Source organism: Sebastes fasciatus, chromosome 10, assembly GCF_043250625.1.
Source record: "Sebastes fasciatus isolate fSebFas1 chromosome 10, fSebFas1.pri, whole genome shotgun sequence".
Taxonomy (NCBI): Eukaryota; Metazoa; Chordata; class Actinopteri; order Perciformes; family Sebastidae; genus Sebastes; species Sebastes fasciatus.
Window position 1 is genome coordinate 15,231,920 of NC_133804.1, and position 17,694 is coordinate 15,249,613.

Genomic DNA, 17,694 nt, shown 5'->3' on the forward strand with positions numbered 1-17,694 from the left:
ATAATAATAATAATAATACCTTTATTTACCCTCTGTTAAAATTAAATGACGGCCTACTGACAGTCATGGTTTTAATGTATAGACGTGTTATTACACAGTGTGATAGCAGAAGTGGTTAAACACACTATATAATGGGTGGTGTTTTAATGCAAACGCCAGATCTATTAGGGTGGGTGAATAAGTTAGTGCTTCTACTGGATCATTCAACACAAAAAGGGTTATAGGGAAATAAAACCACGTAAAAGATGTGAATAAACAACGCAGATAGGTGTAGTATATTTAAAAACCTGCACACACACAGAGAGGTAAGTTCCTGTCAAGTCGTCCTGTAAACTGACTGGTCTTTGTTTGATCTTCAAGGACTGAGCAGAGCCTATTGTGCTCTGCGCGTTCATGGATATGAATCAAATTTGATCCACAATGTCGAAGCCTTTATTAATAGGGTTGTGAGAGGTCGAGCTGGAAGGCGATCAAGTTTTTAATCGGAACAAAAAACCCGCGTTTCATGCAGGCATTACAGCCACACTGACTCCTTCTTTATGTCCTTTTTCCTGAGCGCCTAGCGGCCTTGTTTCCTCATGTCATAAGAGCACCTCGGCGCAAAACAGGCAACATGGCGCACTGAGTGTTGGTTTGACCGGAGAGAGGCCGTGTAGTGGAGGAGGCTGCTTGTGCGCATTGCTATCATTTTATTATAGTCTCAATCTCCTCCTGCATGCACCACACTCACACACATTAACACACATACACAGGCCATGTCATACAGCAGAGTTATAAGCCCCCAAAAAACACAATGGCACAATAAAAAATTGGGTCACATTTCTCTCTCTCTCTAAAAAAAAAAGCAAAAAAAAAAAGCATCCATTCGTGATTTACTGTGTCATATAGTGTGTTTAACACATATATAGACTTGTTATACAAGAAACTTCACCTGCGTGTGCACGCGCGTTTGTGTCCGTGCGTGTGTGTGTTTGCGCGTGCGTGTGCTAGGAAAAGGGTTGAGTGTCACGGCCCCTGTGTATGCAGACGGGGGGTTGGGTAGCAGTGCTGGATTGGTTGGTTGCTGCTTCACCAACACACAGTCAGTCTGGGCTTGTTTTAACATAACCGGGGGCACTTCGACAGCAGCAGGCAAAAAAAAAAAATCATGTAGTAAATAAGCTTGCTGTGGCCCACTGAATTGCGCCGCTGCATTTTGGAGATTTCCTTGTTTATTCTCTCTATCTGGGGTTGACAGTGTTTCTAGAGAGAGAGTGGGCTGATGAGGCGATGAAGTGCAGAGAATGAGAGCTGTGCCTCCTTGGCCTACTGGCTAAGAGCTGCTGCAGCTGGGATTGTGCAGATCCGCTTTCACAAAACCCGAGAAAAAACACATTATCCAACATCCGCTGCTGGTTTCACGGTGTCCGACCTACCAAATGGTGAGTTTTTACACGTTTTTTCCTCTCCACGTGTTGATAGTTGTTGTGAACTTAGTGCCGATTTTGTGTGTGAGTTATAATAGTAGCTTCCTATATATGTCGCTGTGTGTGTGTAGCTTGTTTGTGTGACTGTGTTCCTGTGATGGCTCAGTGTCACCACCTCTCTACTACAGCAGCTCTCTGCGCTCCTCCATTCACTGTACTCTAGTCTGCGATCGCCATGACCAAACACAGCCAGCAGACAAAGCGGTAGGCTGCTTATTTTATCATAGTTTGTGAATGAAATACATGAAAGGAAGCGGTGGAGTGTTTTGTCTTTGCAGTCCTACCGGCCTCTAGTATGGAGGCCATGCAATGTCGGCTTATTAGTGTGTGTGTGTGTGTGTGTGTGTGTGTGTGTGCACAGTAACAGTTCTTTGCTCTTCTTTATTGGTTTACTACACATGATTGTGGCTGTATTTCCGCAATGTTATTAAGTGTATGTCAGCATGCTTTTGTTGTATTTACATTATACAAATCTCCCCACAGATTAGAGTTAGAGAGAAACTTAAATGGCACATTTCCCCTCTTCTAACCTGCCTCTTTTTTTTTTTTTTGACAGGATATAGCCATGACAACATGAATCAGTCATACAGACCGGCTGCTAGGGTAGGCTCAGCGTTTGGCACGGGCCAGCCAGAGCTGAGATCCCGCAATGGTCTTGTGGGCACTTCCTATGGAAACCAATGTGGCATTGTGAGACGTGGGTCAGACCAACCGTCAGCCGTGCAGCTGCCATCCTCTAGCCTCAAACAGCCAGCTACACTGGGGTACAATCAGCCGGAACGATCTCACTGCTACAGCCCGCTGAAGAGGCTGCAGGACCTCAACACTGTGGTCAACAGGCCTGACCTAGACAGGGACCTCCATCCTAGGAGCCACTTGCACTGTGCAAGCCCAATCAGCGACGATGATGATGATGATGATGAGTTCGAGGCACCGTCGGTCCAGCTACCTCCTTCTCCAGGCATTGATGACACGGAGCCCTTTGACTCTCTGCAGGACGTGAACAGAAATGGCTTCTCCCCTCACAGCCCTGACAGCATGGAGCGCTGTTCTCCCATCCCCAATGGCTACTTGCATTTTGAGTCCACGCTGTTTGACAGCAGTGACGTCAAGGAGGAGAACGAGGACAGCGGTAGTGAGGACATGGTGTCTTTTCACCGCTCCCCAAAGTTGAGTCGGGACCGAACCGTGACTGACAGTAAGACCACAAGCAGCTCAGGGCAGGATAAACGAACATACAAACCTACTGTCTATAACCTGATGTCCAAAACTATTTCTGAACTCAACCCTACACTAAGCCCCAGCGCACTGCCAGAAATCACTATGAGAGATGGATGGAGCTTGGGTGAGGAATCAGACAGTGATGGCGAACTTACCTCTCCTGTTGACCCTGGACTTATTTCACCAGCTGGCACCAACTCTAATGTGAGTCTGATAACACCTGGAATACTTTATCTCTACCTCTGTGCAACCAAGGCTACATGATGTTGTCAAAGTGTATCTTTATAATGTATTTCCACTGAGAAAGCCCATGCATTGAAGTGATAATTACATATAATTTATTATACTTGGACCACCAGCCCGCTATTAGCTGTAGATCAGTAAGAACGCCGTCCTAAGTGTAATTTTATTGATCTTTCAGAAATGAATTGTACCATGTGTAGGGAGTTAAAATATGAACACACAAGAACAGTGAACAGTTGAAAAGCAGTGCTAACACAATAGACTTTGAATACTGGTTCCTAAATATGTAAATATTATATTGGGATGCAAAGGTAAGTAATGCGTACAATGATCTTATCTCTTAATCTGTTATTACTCAAATATGTCTGAAATTTGAATTTTGATTTGCCACTAATGATATGATATACAACACCACCGTTGTGTGTATTAGATATTAAAGTATTTTCATTGTCCCGATTAGTCCAACAGCCCAAAGAAGAAGCCTCCTCCTGCAGTGAAATACGTGGAAGGGGACGTGGTGTGGGCTAAATTCAACAGACGGCCCTGGTGGCCCTGCCACATCACCTGTGACAAGGGGATCTACACTAAGATGAAAGGTGAGGTTTCATTCATAAAGAGTACGGAAAGAGAAGAATTTTGATTTGAATATTGATTTTATAATCAAATTTTCAAATTGTTTCCTTCAACTCGACCTTAACCTGACAGGTTAACACCAACCAAAGGAATTATATTGTGTGTATGCGCAAGGTAGTTAATAATTATTTTTATTTTGCTTCAGTTCCCAGTCCCCGTCCTTGTCGGATGTATTTCCTGGAGACGATCGGGGAGATTTTAGAACGTGCCTGGGTCCCCGGGAATGCTGTTCTTACTTTTGGAGGAGGCCATCAGTTTGCAGACCTACCTGTGCTTAGACGGAGAGGGAAGCAGAAGGAGAAAGACTACAAGTATACGGTAAGTTAATGAAATAACTTGAAAATGATTATATGATGTTATTATGAACATTATTTTGAATGTTATTTCTGTTCTTGGCAGATACCCAAAAGTTTACTGACTGCATGGAAAGTCAGTGTGGCAGAAGCTGAGGGTATGCTGCCAAATCGACAAAGGAATACTGAAAGCGTGCTTTCAATATCTGTCAATGGAGAGGAGCGTGTGCCCAGCCCACTCCCTACTGAAAAGCCAGCGGAGGCCCCCTCTGTCTCTGTGGATCCTGGTCGACCCCCATCACCCAACACGGCCCCCAACGGAAATGAGCACGATCTCATCAAAAACTCTCCTGTAGTTCAACCCAATAAGAGCAAAGCTTCTAAGCGGAAAAAGAAATGTTTGTCAGACATATTTGGCCATATAGTTGGTGGATTGAAGGAATCATCTAACATCACAAACATGGCGGATCCGTTTCGTACAACAACTCGTGCACTGAAAGATGAGCCAAAGGACTCACCTTATGCAGACCTGGATTCAGTTCCAATGCTGCATCGTCCTAAACGCACAGCAGTGTCTCCAATAAAAGACATAGACAGATTGGTCAGAAAAGAACAGGGTTCAACAAAAGCTAAAAAGAAGTTTACTAAAAAGGTGAACCATTCTACGGATCCCTGTGATTCCTCTAGTGTTTTAACAAAAACATTGGCATCTAAAGACACAAATTCTGAACAGAGTTTGGGCAGCTGTTATGAACTGTCGTACAGTTCAACTGAAAAGCACTCTATGAATCTTCCTGCCAGCAGTCGTCTGATGACGAGGGCTCTGAAAGCCGAGGAAGAGACAGATCTCAAAGATGCACTGGCCACAAGCCAAATCTCAACAGATGCCCAGGCTGACGATTGTCTTGACAATACACCTACTGATGCACCCATCAAAACTGAAAGGTCTCCCAACTGGGAATCGCCCAGCAATGCATCGTCATTTGCAAATCACAGCTCTCCAAAAAGGCGTGCAAGGAAGCCTGATAAGAAACGCATTCGTAATGGCTCATTGATAAAGCCTAAGTGTGTGGACTCAAGTGAACCCACTGTGCAACCGGTTAAGGTCAAGATAGAAAACCCAGATCTATCATCTTCTACTTCCCCGTCCTCATCTCTGTCTCCAATGGATGCTTTCCAGGATGTCAAGGAACTAACGTTTAAGTCTCTTGGGAAGGACGACAGCAGTGACTCTGAGTTGAACTCATTTCGGCCTGATTCTAATTACAAATTCAGTACCTTCCTGATGCTCCTGAAAGACATGCATGACACCAGAGAACAAGAAGGTAAACCCCTGGCTGTCCCGCCATCGCCGGTCCTGATCAAGGAGGAACCCATGTTCATCCCTACATCTACAAGAGGAGGCCCACTAAAGGGTTCTCGTGGTGGTTTCACCCAAAGGATCAAAACAGAGAATGGGAGGTCAGGGAAATCACCCAAAAACACAGCGGTAAAAACCAAGAATAGGACTAAACCTATTATGAAGGCTGACACCTTCCATTGTGAAGACTTTCCTGTTCGACCTCAGATCAGAAACTCAGACAAGCAGCGTAGAAAACAAAGACTACCTGCCAAGCTAAATCTCAGCATACCTGGCCTATCTTCAGACTTGGCTGGCTTGGCTTACGGCAGGGAGTTTGTTAGCGGCCACGCTGACTTAGCCAGTCCTGGGTCTTGTCCTCCCGTCGCTGCTGATCCCTCGGCCAGCTACCTCGATAAGAACTCGGGATCCACAGTGGCTCCAAAGAAACGCTGGCAGATGGTTGAGGGTGCTGCTGAGAATAAGAGGGAAGTTATGGCGGAGGTGTCTGCTGAGATGAATGGGTCTTACACCATGAGAGCTTCGCCAGATCTTGATCTGGGAGTTGAGAAGCAGGCAGAGAATGATGCGCACTTCTCAGAGACAAGCAGCCCAACCGGTAAGACACTAAGATGGTAAAATGAGTAAGAACGCGTTATGCCTGTATATTTGTTGTGTTGAGGCACTTTTCTAGAAGACTTCTACTTGATCTACTGTGGCTTGGCTTGGACCTCGTTTGTACGTTTGAATAATGTGTAAATGTATTGTATGTGTGTTTACGCAAGGACATTCAGAGAACAAACGTCTCCGGAAACCAACTAAACGACTCCTGGAGTCAACTGAGGAGTACGAACAAATATTTGCCCCAAAAAAGAAGTCAAAGAAACACACCTCAGAATCTTCCAAAATGGTACGATGTTCCTCTTTCTTTTAATTTCCTTACAATATAAATGAAAACACAAAGCAGCAACTGGTTATGCACTAATTACTAATTACTAATAATGAAGTATAGTAATAGGGATGCACCGATACCGGATTGGATATCGTGCCGATACTGACTCAAATAGCTGGATCGGGTATCGATGACAATGAGGCCGATCTATTTAAATCTATTCTAATTTTACATACTCTATGCATTATATACTGGAATTGTAATTCCTGTTAATTTTGTAGATTTTATTTACCAAGTTACTGGTGTACAATTTATTATTTTAATAGCAAATATCAATTCAGTAAATTTATATCTATGTATTTATTTGTTACATTCTGTTTTACAAAGTTAAGAAAGCAATGTTTAAGTCAAGGCTGGTGTTGCCTTACACATAAAAGAATGATCCCAGTCACTTCCACACAGTGAGGCATATTAAGGCTTATTCATTTACACTGGTATCGGATCGGTACTCGGTATCGACAGATACCCAAAGCCCAGGTATCGCTATCGGTATCAGGACTGAAAAGTCAGATCGGTGCCTCCCTACATAAAACTAATCTTGTACTTTCACAAGACTAAATAAAACCAGTCATGTGTGAAGTAAATTGCTCTGAAATATAGATTTTTAGTACATCACTTATAATAATTACACACCATAAGAATCACACCATTCAAATTATGTGTGTACAAATATTGTTCTATCATTTATGGCTTTGCTAGTTTTATCAAGATACAGTATCATTGTAGAAACAAATAGCAACTTGATAGTTTTCATCTCTTTCATCTCAGCAGACATCAGGGATGACACTCCATGATCTCAGCACCAGCCCGGGAATAATTACCTCATCATCGCCTTCTGTTGAGCCCGCCGAGGTTCCGGCAGAGCTGGAACAGAGTCCATCTCAGGATGAACTTTCACCTGTAGCATCCTCAGTATCTCCAGCCACAACACAACCCTCCCTTGATGCAGAGACAACAGAAGAAACTGATCTACCTCCTGAATCTGGTAGATAAGTGTCTATTTCACTGAATATATGTTAACCACTGTTATATCAACTATCTCTCTGTATGATGTAAAATACACTGGTGTTGCAGGACAGAATATTTAAAAACTTTTGATTTATGAAACAACTATTTTTGTCCTTTAGACACAGGGTTATTGGCCCAAGAAAGAAAGAGGCCAAGGAAGTTGTCGCACAAGGTGCTGGATTGTACCATAGAAGAAGTGTCCGTTGCTCATACAAAGAAGAAGGTATGTTGGGATTTAGATGGCAGTGGGGGAGCCTTCTTCTAACTTTCCCAGTTAGTGTTTTGGACTGAGAAATATTGAACGAATTTCACAATCTGTTTGTTTTCTAGGAGCCAAAGCGACAAGAAAACTTGGTCAAGAAAACTCAGGTACTACAAAAACACAAAGTCAAAGCAATCACTATCCTCATATACCACCAAATAATGTGATGCTAAAAAATTAGGGCTGTCAAGTCGATTAATATATTTAATCGCGATTAATCGCATGATTGTCCATAGTTAATCGCACATTTTTTATCTGTTCAAAATCTACCTTAAAGGGAGATTTGTCAAGTATTTAATACTCCTATCAACATGGGAGTGGGTAAATATGCTGCTTTATGCAAATGTATGTATATATCTATTATTAATAATCAATTAACGACACAAAACAATGACAAATATTGTCCAGAAACCCTCACAGGTACTGCATTTATTATAACAAATATGCTCAAATCATAACATGGCAAACTGCAGCCCAACAGGCAACAACAGCTGTCAGTACGTCAGTGTGCTGACTTGACTATGACTTGCCCCAAACTGCATGTGATTATCATAAAGTGGGCATGTCTGTAAAGGTGAGACTCGGGGGTACCCATAGAACCATTTTCATTCACATATCTTGAGGTCAGAGGTCAAGGGACCTCTTTTGAAAATGGTCATTCCAGTTTTTTCTTGCCAAATTTAGCGCAAGTTTGGAGCGCTATTTTCCATGCTACTACCTAAAAATCGCAAGTTGCATTAATGCGTTGAATAAATTAGTGGCGTTAAAACGAATTTGCCTTAACGCGTTGCTATTGTGTTAACTTTGACAGCCCTATAAAAAATATATTCAACCATTCTAAACACAATGAAATCTCACATTGGAAAGGTTGGATCTGTGAAGAAAGAGAAGCCAGCACCCAGCACATCCTCTGCCCCTGCTGCTGCCCCCCAGCACTCAGAAAGCGAAGATCTTCCCGTGGTCCTCACTCCGAACAGGCCTTCCAGCCCTCGAGAATCTAAGACCCCAAGGCAGGAGGCCGAGGTTGAGGACTGCAGCACCGAGGGGAAACAAAACGTACACACTGGAACACTAACTCCCAAACCTGAGGTGTGCATGTTGCATTGCTCAGCTAATGAAGACATTGGATTATCCATCAAAGAGGAAAATAATCTGCACCCGTGAGTGTAACAGTATCTCTTTCTTCATCTCTGTAGGTGCTGTCTGTTAGTTTGAATGACTGCCTCTCTTCTCAAGTGGATGTAAAAGGGAAAATAGGAGCTACATCCTTAAAGGAGAATGTCTGTCAGGTGAGATACCAGAAAGTATATACTGTATCTTTTAGCTTTGTATGGCTTGGCTCCTGACACATCATTTATTTTTAACAGTTAGATCATTAACATGTTTCTTATTGTGGATGTTTGTGCAGGTGTGTGAGAGGTCAGGAGACCTGCTGGTGTGTGACGGCCACTGTTACGGAGCCTTTCATCCGCAGTGTATTGGCCTGTCAGCGGCTCCCAAGGGGAAATTCCTCTGTCGTGAATGCAACGCTGGTGTGTACACCTCATTGATTAAAAAAGATGTGTACTTACACACTTCAAAAATGTTGCTTATTTTTTCATTCTGTTGCTTTCAGGTGTCCACGCATGCTTTGTGTGTAAGAAGTCTGATGATGGAGTAAAGCGCTGCATCATACCGCTGTGTGGGAAGTTCTACCACACCGACTGTATACTGGCGTACTCGGCCACCCAGCCACATAACAAAGGCTTCCGCTGCCCTCTGCATGTGTGTCTGTCCTGCCATATCAGCAACCCTCTCAACGTCTGTAGCTCTAAAGGTAAGCTCCACCTGTGGATTTAAAGGAACAGTGTGTAACATTTAGAGCGGTATCTATTACGATCTATTAGCAGAAATGGAATAATACTCATAACTAGAATGGCACTCGGAGAGCGCAGACCTCCGCCAAGGTGCCTGACTTTCAAAAACAGATCACAGATCACAGATCACAGCTGGCGGTACCGTGAGGTATCGGCTTATTATTAACACGGTGTGTTTCCGTGTAACGTATCGGCGGATGCCTCTCTCATTCAGCAGCCTTGTTATGTCTGTATAACGTAACACTACGTTGTCTCTCATCCCGTCATCTACCGCTTTTTTCTTTCTCACCGGAGACGGCCAGCAGCTCCTGTACCTCAAAGTCTCGCCACACATCCACGCACGTATCTCTCTGCTCTCAGAAGGAAGGAGGCGGGGTCATGCGTCATCAGTTACACCGCACATGTGTTATACCCTGTGGTCTTAATGGTCAGGCTGATTGGAATCCTTAAAAAAATTCCTAATGGAGTTATTCATTGTGCTACACCCCACCCCCCCAAAAAATGTCATTCAAATCCATTGCGAACTTTTGGAGTAATCCTGCTAACAGACAAACAAACAAACAAACCAACACCGGTGAAAACACGCCGGTTACTATGTTTTCATTAGTGTATAAATCACCTGAAACTAAGAGTCGTTGTGTTTTCGTTAGCTTAGAATGAGCCTTTCATATCTACATAGAGAGCGAGTGCTCTTCACGGAGTCTGCTATGTTGCACCAGGATGTTTCTGCAGTAGCCCGGAATGGACAAACTAAACACTGACTCTAGAGAGAGTCTTTCGCGTTTTTACGTTACCCGAAGGCCACTGTAGTTCTTCGACATGCTTGTGAAACTGCGGTAAAGTGAGCCGCAGAGTGCAAAACCGTGGTAACGCCAGCCGTCATCTGACTTCCGTTGCTCCTAAAGTTGTGTTATTATGGTAAGGATGGCCTCTGAGCGAGACGAACGCCATTTACCACGGTTTTGCACTCAGCTGCTCTCGTTACCGCAGTCTTGGAAAGACAGGAGTGAGTGGAGGGGTACTCAGTTGGTTGCAGTCTGCAACCACACCACTAGATGTAGCTAAATCCTACACACTACCTTTAAACCACATGATATGATAGCTATGTCATGTTAGAAATGGTCCACAAAGATTTGAAGCTGTGTGAATTTCACAGCGTCATATATATATCCTGATTTTTGTTTTGAGCGAAGATCTGGGGACAAACCGGTGAAGTCGCTGTCATGTTAAATATAATATTGAAAATTGTGCTTTATGCTCCTGAATCATCTTGGCACAGATTATTATAGCACCATCTGTAGTGATGACTGTCCTGCAAAATGGATCCATATTGTTGTTGTTTTTACCAAACTCTGAACCTGCTGTCACTTCTTCACAGTTTTTGGTGCCAATTAGCTTCATCTCTTTGTTTCTATCTGACATTCCTGGAGCCCATCAAATGACTTTTGTTGCCTGAGTTTCATTTTCTGATATCAGCACACAATCTTGAGTTCCATGTCACCTGTTAGTTTGGATAAGTATTGAGCATCTCTTCTAAACTCATTATTAAAGGGCTTTCAGCTTTGTATATAAGGATTTGTTTTGGTGATTAAACTGATTTTATGTGTAACTCACTGTCTGGAGCAGTGAGCTGTTTAAACAAATGGAGAGCTGAGCTGTACCTAATTATAGTGGTTGTAAGTGATAACTCTTTGGCATTTTTTCTCATGTGCCATTAGAAACAGTGCCAGTAGCCTGAGATGCTTTGCTCACACAACATCCTTGAAACAGCACCTGATGCTACAATACAAACAGTTTGTGTCGTCTAGGATTTTGGCTCTTATAAAACACAGGATTTTGGCTCAGTAAACTTGTAACCATTGCTCAAGTAGACTGAGAGCACTGTGTGTTGTCGGGTTATTGTTGCAAAGCTTCAGTTAAATGCCCAGATGTGCATGGATAAAGCTACCTTTGCTCCTCTGTGTTTTTATCGTAGGTCGGTTGGCCCGATGTGTACGCTGCCCTGTGGCCTATCACGCCAACGACAACTGTATGGCCGCAGGCAGCCTGGTGCTGGCAAACAACAGCTTCCTCTGTCCAAACCACTTCACTCCCCGCAAGGGCTGCAAAAACCACGAACACATCAACGTTAGCTGGTGCTTCGTGTGCTCTGAGGGTAAGTCTGGTCTTGTTTCTTTGCAATTTGAACCTGTCATCAAAACAGCTTTACTACTGTGATTATGAATGAATAATAATGTGAAACTATCTCATCTTCTTTTTCCCAAATTGTCTCCATGTTTCAAGTGTTAATAAAAAACACAAGTTGCTGCTTTAGAAAATGCTCTGTTCTTTATTCTTCGGGAGAGCGTAATGTGTTGTAAATACATTTTTATGCCCTATCTTGTTTTCTGATTAAGTGCTCCCTCTTGGCAAAGTGCTGCTTTTAAAGGAATATGTCTTTGCATTACCACATGTTTTGAGTTTAGCACCATCATATCTAACACAGATTAATGAAAATTGGCACAGTCACAGTTGAGTTAATTTGATTTCACTGCCATATCTCCTCGTGTGATAATAGATCAATTGTCTGGTATTTATTTACTGGTTACGCCTCAGGGATGTGTACAATTGCTTGATTTTCCCTGTTTGTTTCATATTGCTGTAAATCGAAAACCTGATGGCTGTTTGTCATAATTTCGAACATTTTATTGACCAATAAATCAAAAATGATGGCCATTAAACTCCCTGATAATGAAAAATAACCTAATCAGTGTGTTTTGCTGTCATTCTGTAGGGGGCAGTCTGCTGTGCTGTGAGGCCTGTCCTGCTGCTTTCCATCGGGAATGTTTGAATATGGAGATGCCTCAGGGCAACTGGTTCTGCAATGACTGCAAAGCTGGAAAGAGGCCTCGTATTAAGGACATATTGTGGGTTAAATGGGGGCGTTACAGGTAAGGTCGCAACATTGCCTTCCCCATACACACACAGTGGCTCTAAGCAACTGCTAAATGTACCCGTGTTTGTTTTCAGGTGGTGGCCTGCAGAAGTCTGCCTGGCCAAAGATGTCCCAAATAACATCTTGAGGATGAAACATGAGGTGGGAGAGTTTCCAGTGCAGTTCTTTGGCTCCAGAGATTTTGTGTGGACGTATCAAGCCAGAGTCTTCCCCTATATGGATGGTGACACTCAAAACATCGAGAAAATGGGAAAGGGTGCAGATGCGGTGTACAAAACAGGTATGTACTTCTGTCTATTATTGTATTTCATATTGGATCTATATTCCTGCTTTTGATATTAAGAAATACATTTTGATATTTAGGCTGTGTTTTAATTAGGGCTGTCGGTCGATTAAAATATTTAATCGCGATTAATCGCAAGTTAATTTCCCATTTTTTTATCTGTTTAAAATGTACCTTGAAGGGAGATTTGTCAAGTATTTAATACTCTTATCAACATGGGAGTGGGCAAATATACTTACTTTATGCAAACATATCTATATATTTATTATTGGAAATCAATTAACAACACAAAACAATGACAAATATTGTCCATAAACCCTCACAGGTACTGCATTTAGCATAAAAATATGCCCAAATCATAACATGGCAAACTGCAGCCCAACAGGCAACAACAGCTGTCAGTGTGCTGACTTGACTATGACTTGCCCCAAACTACACGTGATTATCATAAAGTGGGCATGTCTGTAAAGGGGAGACTCGTGGGTACCCATAGAACCCATTTTCATTCACATATCTTGAGGTCAGAGGTCAAGGGACCCCTTTGAAAATGGCCATTGCAATTTTTCCTCACCAAAATTTAGCGCAAGTTTGGAGCGCTATTTAGCCTGCTTGTACCTAAAAATTGCAAGTTGCATTAATGCGTTAAAGAAATTAGTGGCATTAAAATGAATTTGCTTTAACATATTATTATCGCGTTTTATTTGTTAGAGTAAAGCTCATGTTTTGTCTTTATAGCCCTGACTGATGCAGCAGAGCGGTTCAAAGAGCTCCAGACAGAGAAGGAGATGAAGCAGCTTCAGGAGGACAGAAAGAATGACAAGAAACCTCCTCCATACAAGCACATTAAGGTACTGAGTGTCACCACATAGCCATTTGTGCTTATCTACCCCGACTAAAGAGCAGTTCACTGAGATGTACAGTAAAAAAAATCACACCCCTGTGTCTGTCCCTTAGGTAAACCGGCCAATTGGGAAGGTGCAGATCATTACTGCCGACCTATCGGAGATCCCACGCTGCAACTGCAAGGCGTCTGACGAGAACCCGTGCGGCATCGACTCTGAGTGCATTAATCGCATGCTGATGTATGAGTGCCACCCTCAGGTGTGTGCTGCAGGGGAGCGATGTCAGAACCAGGCTTTCACAAAGCGCGAGTACACACCTGTGGAGATTTTCAGGACACTGGGCTGCGGTTGGGGATTAGTTGGCGTGTCGGACATCAAGAAGGTAAGTTAAACCAAATCAGATAATGACAAATGTGTGTGACTATGATGCTTCATTTTACCTCCCTCCGTTATTAATACTCTTTCTCGTTCTTTTTCCGTTGCTTCTCAGGGAGCCTTTGTGAGTGAATATGTGGGAGAGGTGATCGATGAGGAAGAATGCCGAGCCAGGATCAAACACGCCCAGGAGACGGACATCTGTAACTTCTACATGCTTACACTGGACAAGGTGACCATAAACACAACGCTCTGTATATGATACATCTTAGCAACACACTTGATTCATAATGTAAAACAGACGCTTGGTGCAAACTAGTTTGTATTTTGTTACTCTAGGACCGGATCATTGATGCTGGGCCCAAAGGGAACCAGGCTCGCTTCATGAACCACTGTTGCCAGCCAAACTGTGAGACTCAGAAGTGGACTGTGAATGGGGACACCAGGGTCGGGCTGTTTGCTCTACAAGACATCCCAAAAGGTTTGAGCCTTTAGGCGACAGCCTACTTCTCATTTTGGTGTTTTGCAGATTATTTCATTAATTTACAATCCACACATCTGAGCGCAGCGTGGATCTAATACAACATGTACTTTAGGCATGGAGCTGAATTTCAACTACAACCTGGAGTGTCTTGGCAATGGGAAAACCGCCTGTAAATGTGGAGCACCCAACTGCAGTGGTTTCCTGGGGGTCCGGCCAAAGGTAAAAGCTTTAGAAAACACTTTCACCATTCTAACCTGCCTAAGTTTACAACTTTAAAGAAGAGCCTTCTTGTAACCTCTCTGCCTTCTTGTAACCTCTTGTTCAGAACCAGCCATCAGCTGAGAAACTGAAGGAAGGTAAGAGGAGGGTCCCAATGAAGAAGAAGACCAAGCAAGAAGTGACCAAGGAGAGGGAAGACGAGTGCTTCAGCTGTGGTGACGGGGGCCAGATAGTGTCCTGTAAGAAGCCTGGTTGCCCGAAGGTCTATCACGCCGACTGTCTCAACCTGGCCAAGAGGCCTGCAGGCAAGTAGAGGTGGAGGGCTCTTACGGTTTTTATAAAGATGACTTTGAGCCCATATTATACTACTAAAGGAACACTATGGGCACTTTCATAATCCAACATTTAGTCTGTTTTAATCTATCTCTGGTGCAGTTCATTCGGGCAGTTGTGAATGCAGTAATCGTACTCTGGTGCCGACCACAACAGTCGGTCTGAGATCGATTGCGAGAGGTTGTCTCGGACTGTTTCCGCGCAGGCTGCCTGTGTTGGCATTTGTTGAGATGGACGCAGGAGATGACAGGTTAACATGAGTGGAAGAGGACTGATCTGGACTTTTGCAGAAGTCAGATGTTTGCTTGACATCTGGGCCGAAGAGAACATACAGAATTTGCTCAATAAAGTCCACGAAAATAGTGATGTTTATAAAGTCGTTAGAGATAAACTAGAGAAGGGATTTGTGCGCAGAGTAGATCAGTGAGATATAGTGAAAAAACGTCGACAGCAATACATCTAAGTCCTTGATTCTCTGCATAGAAGTGGCAGCTCTCGAGACGAAACAGATACATTCGTTCCTTCGTACACGCCCCTCAGCAAATCATTTGGTTTTTTTTTGGTCCACTTTAATTTGTCCACTTTGAAACCGAACTAGACTAAATAGAAAACGAACCAAAAGTATCATTCTCACTCTGATTCAAACGGACTATGGCTTGTGAAAGCGCCCTATATATAGTCTAAATTCTTGAGTAGCCAGACTCAGATTAGATCTGGTGGAATGTAAAATAAAAAAAGGTCTTTTAGTTTGTTTATAAACAAACATAATAAAGGAATTATTTAAGGTATTAATACTCGGTGTAATGTTGTATAAAATTGTCAGATTTTGGTAATGGTAGTATGGACTATTCTGAATGGCAGTGTTTGGCTGAAAGTGGACTAAACAGCAACATTTTAGCGACTATGTTTTAGGCTAAATGATGACAGATAGACAACATTTATCTTTGATAACGTGCTGATTCTCGAGACATACATTTGGGATTTTCATGGCCTCATTGTCCCAGTGTTTTAAGGAGGTTTTGACCATACCTCTATGAGCTTTATAAGACGGAGCTGTCGTTATGCAAATCTAAGTGTTTTTTATTACCTTTTGATCAAATGATTAAATCATACTATCGGCACCTTCAGCCTAAAAAAGAGCCATATTTTCTTGACTTAGTAATGCTTAGTAATGACCGTGATCTTGTCTCCAGGGCGATGGGAGTGTCCGTGGCACCAGTGTGATGTCTGTGGTAAAGAGGCGGCTTCGTTCTGTGAGATGTGTCCCAGCTCTTACTGTAAGGAGCATCGTGAAGGCATGCTCTTCATCTCCAAGCTGGACGGCAAGTTGTCCTGCAGTGAACACGACCCCTGTGGACCCGACCCGCTGGAGCCCGGGGAGATCCGGGAGTATGTGCCCAACACGACCTCCGTGAGGCCCGGGGCCATGTCTGTGCCCGTTACTCTCTCGTTGGGCCCAGACTCCAGAGGAGCCAGCTCTGATCCCATCACTTCCCCCGCTGACCAGGATGCGTCGGACGATCAGGGGCCTCCTCCTCGTCTCTATATCAACACAAAGACCGCTACCTCGAGCTTCATCCCCTCCAGCAGGTCTCACCGTACAGACAGGACTGAAGGGCAAGGGTTTTCCACTCCCACCTCCTCCAAGGACGAGAGGGAGGACGGTGAGGTGGAGGACGGGGAGGTGTGTGGGTTAGAGATGGAGGACGTGGAAGACGACGACGACGACGACGACGACGACGACGACGACGAAGCAGACGAGGAAGAGGACGACATGGAGGAGATGGAGATAGTGGAAGACGAGGAGGATGCGCCGCTGTACGGAGGCGATCTGCCGGATGAAGGCGATGACGAAGGCGATGACGAAGAGGAGGACGAAGGAAGGGATGTGTATGACACCTGGGGTGATTATGTGGATGAAGAAGATGATGGAGAGGTGGAGGGGGAGGACTTGGAGGAGTGGGGGAGAGTGGAGGACGATGACAAGTGACTCAGAAACACCCATTCCTTCGTAGCTACTCAGCAAAAACTCTCAATAGACATTCAAAGGACAAAAGAAGTTAGTAAAAGACTGAGAGAGTTTGATATTTTGGTACCTCCTTGAACGCGACACTGCGTTGCCTTCTCGTCCCCAGACTGCTGGACTCACGGTGGGGATGTGTACTGGTGCTAAGGCTCGAGGACTGACTCAGTCCATCTCTTTATACTTTTGTCAATATGTTTATTTGTGTCTGGTGCTGTTATGTTCTTCTGTTCGTTCTCTCAACATTGTTTACATTTTTTGGCCTTTTTTTAATGTTTGGAATATAAGAAAAAGGTGAGAAGTCTCACCTGACCAAACTGTCATCATAAGGGCATCTTATGTTGTTACTGTCTTAACCTCGTCTTTCTAAATTACAAGAGTGATCAAAATAGTGTTCTCACTGGTCCGTGTTAGTCAGGCACAGCAGTACCTGCTGGGTGCTTCTGAGGAATGCAAAAATAAACCCACTGGAGTCTTCAAGGCTTTAGATGATTCTTCTCACTACAAAAGCAGCCTGTTCTTTTTGTGACTTTCTATTAACAGGTGGGTCAGAGCTCAGGATCGGAGGCACACAGAGAGACATTCTACGATCTCTAAATTCAGCACAGATATAACTAACAACTTGTTTTGCATCCGTCACTTCTGTCCCATTCACTAAGTTAGAAAATAAAATCAAAGTACTTATTCACTTGGTATCCAGTATTTCGTTCCCTTACTGTCACATCTGGCATAACAAAGCTTGTCTAAAAGAGTCAAGTCAAGTGTTCATAGCATGCAGTGTCAGCAGTTAGCAGATAGGGAGTAAAAAAAACAGTTTTTACTTCTAAATGGAGTTTTATTTTGCTCATTGTGCTTCTTGTAACCTGTTTGGTTATTTTTCTACTTGAGGTTTCCACTTTTCCCTTTTAGGTATGGCTAACTAATAAG

General features: G+C 43.5%; 1 protein-coding gene across 1 annotated transcript; it reads left to right on the forward strand.

Moving 5' to 3' along the window:
• The first annotated feature begins 1,287 nt into the window (after positions 1-1,287).
• On the forward strand, positions 1,288-17,276 carry nsd1a (nuclear receptor binding SET domain protein 1a). Its single transcript, XM_074648426.1, has 23 exons — positions 1,288-1,421; positions 2,023-2,891; positions 3,391-3,526; positions 3,709-3,881; positions 3,963-5,814; positions 5,981-6,105; positions 6,916-7,132; positions 7,275-7,378; positions 7,486-7,524; positions 8,285-8,506; positions 8,614-8,706; positions 8,826-8,949; positions 9,033-9,233; positions 11,249-11,428; positions 12,047-12,203; positions 12,283-12,488; positions 13,227-13,339; positions 13,446-13,715; positions 13,824-13,940; positions 14,048-14,189; positions 14,305-14,411; positions 14,518-14,716; positions 15,938-17,276. Exons 2-23 carry the CDS (start codon positions 2,040-2,042, stop codon positions 16,732-16,734), a joined length of 6,426 nt encoding a protein of 2,141 aa, XP_074504527.1. The 5' UTR covers positions 1,288-1,421; positions 2,023-2,039; the 3' UTR covers positions 16,735-17,276.
• The last annotated feature ends 418 nt before the right edge of the window (positions 17,277-17,694 follow it).

Bases quoted from the DNA above. Each gene is read 5' to 3' on its own strand.
- nsd1a (XM_074648426.1), top strand. From the start codon at position 2,040: ATGAATCAGTCATACAGACCGGCTGCTAGGGTAGGCTCAGCGTTTGGC. The intron at 8,950-9,032 runs GTGTGTACACCT...TGTTGCTTTCAG, and splicing joins CTGTCGTGAATGCAACGCTG to GTGTCCACGCATGCTTTGTG. The intron at 13,941-14,047 runs GTGACCATAAAC...TTGTTACTCTAG, and splicing joins ACATGCTTACACTGGACAAG to GACCGGATCATTGATGCTGG.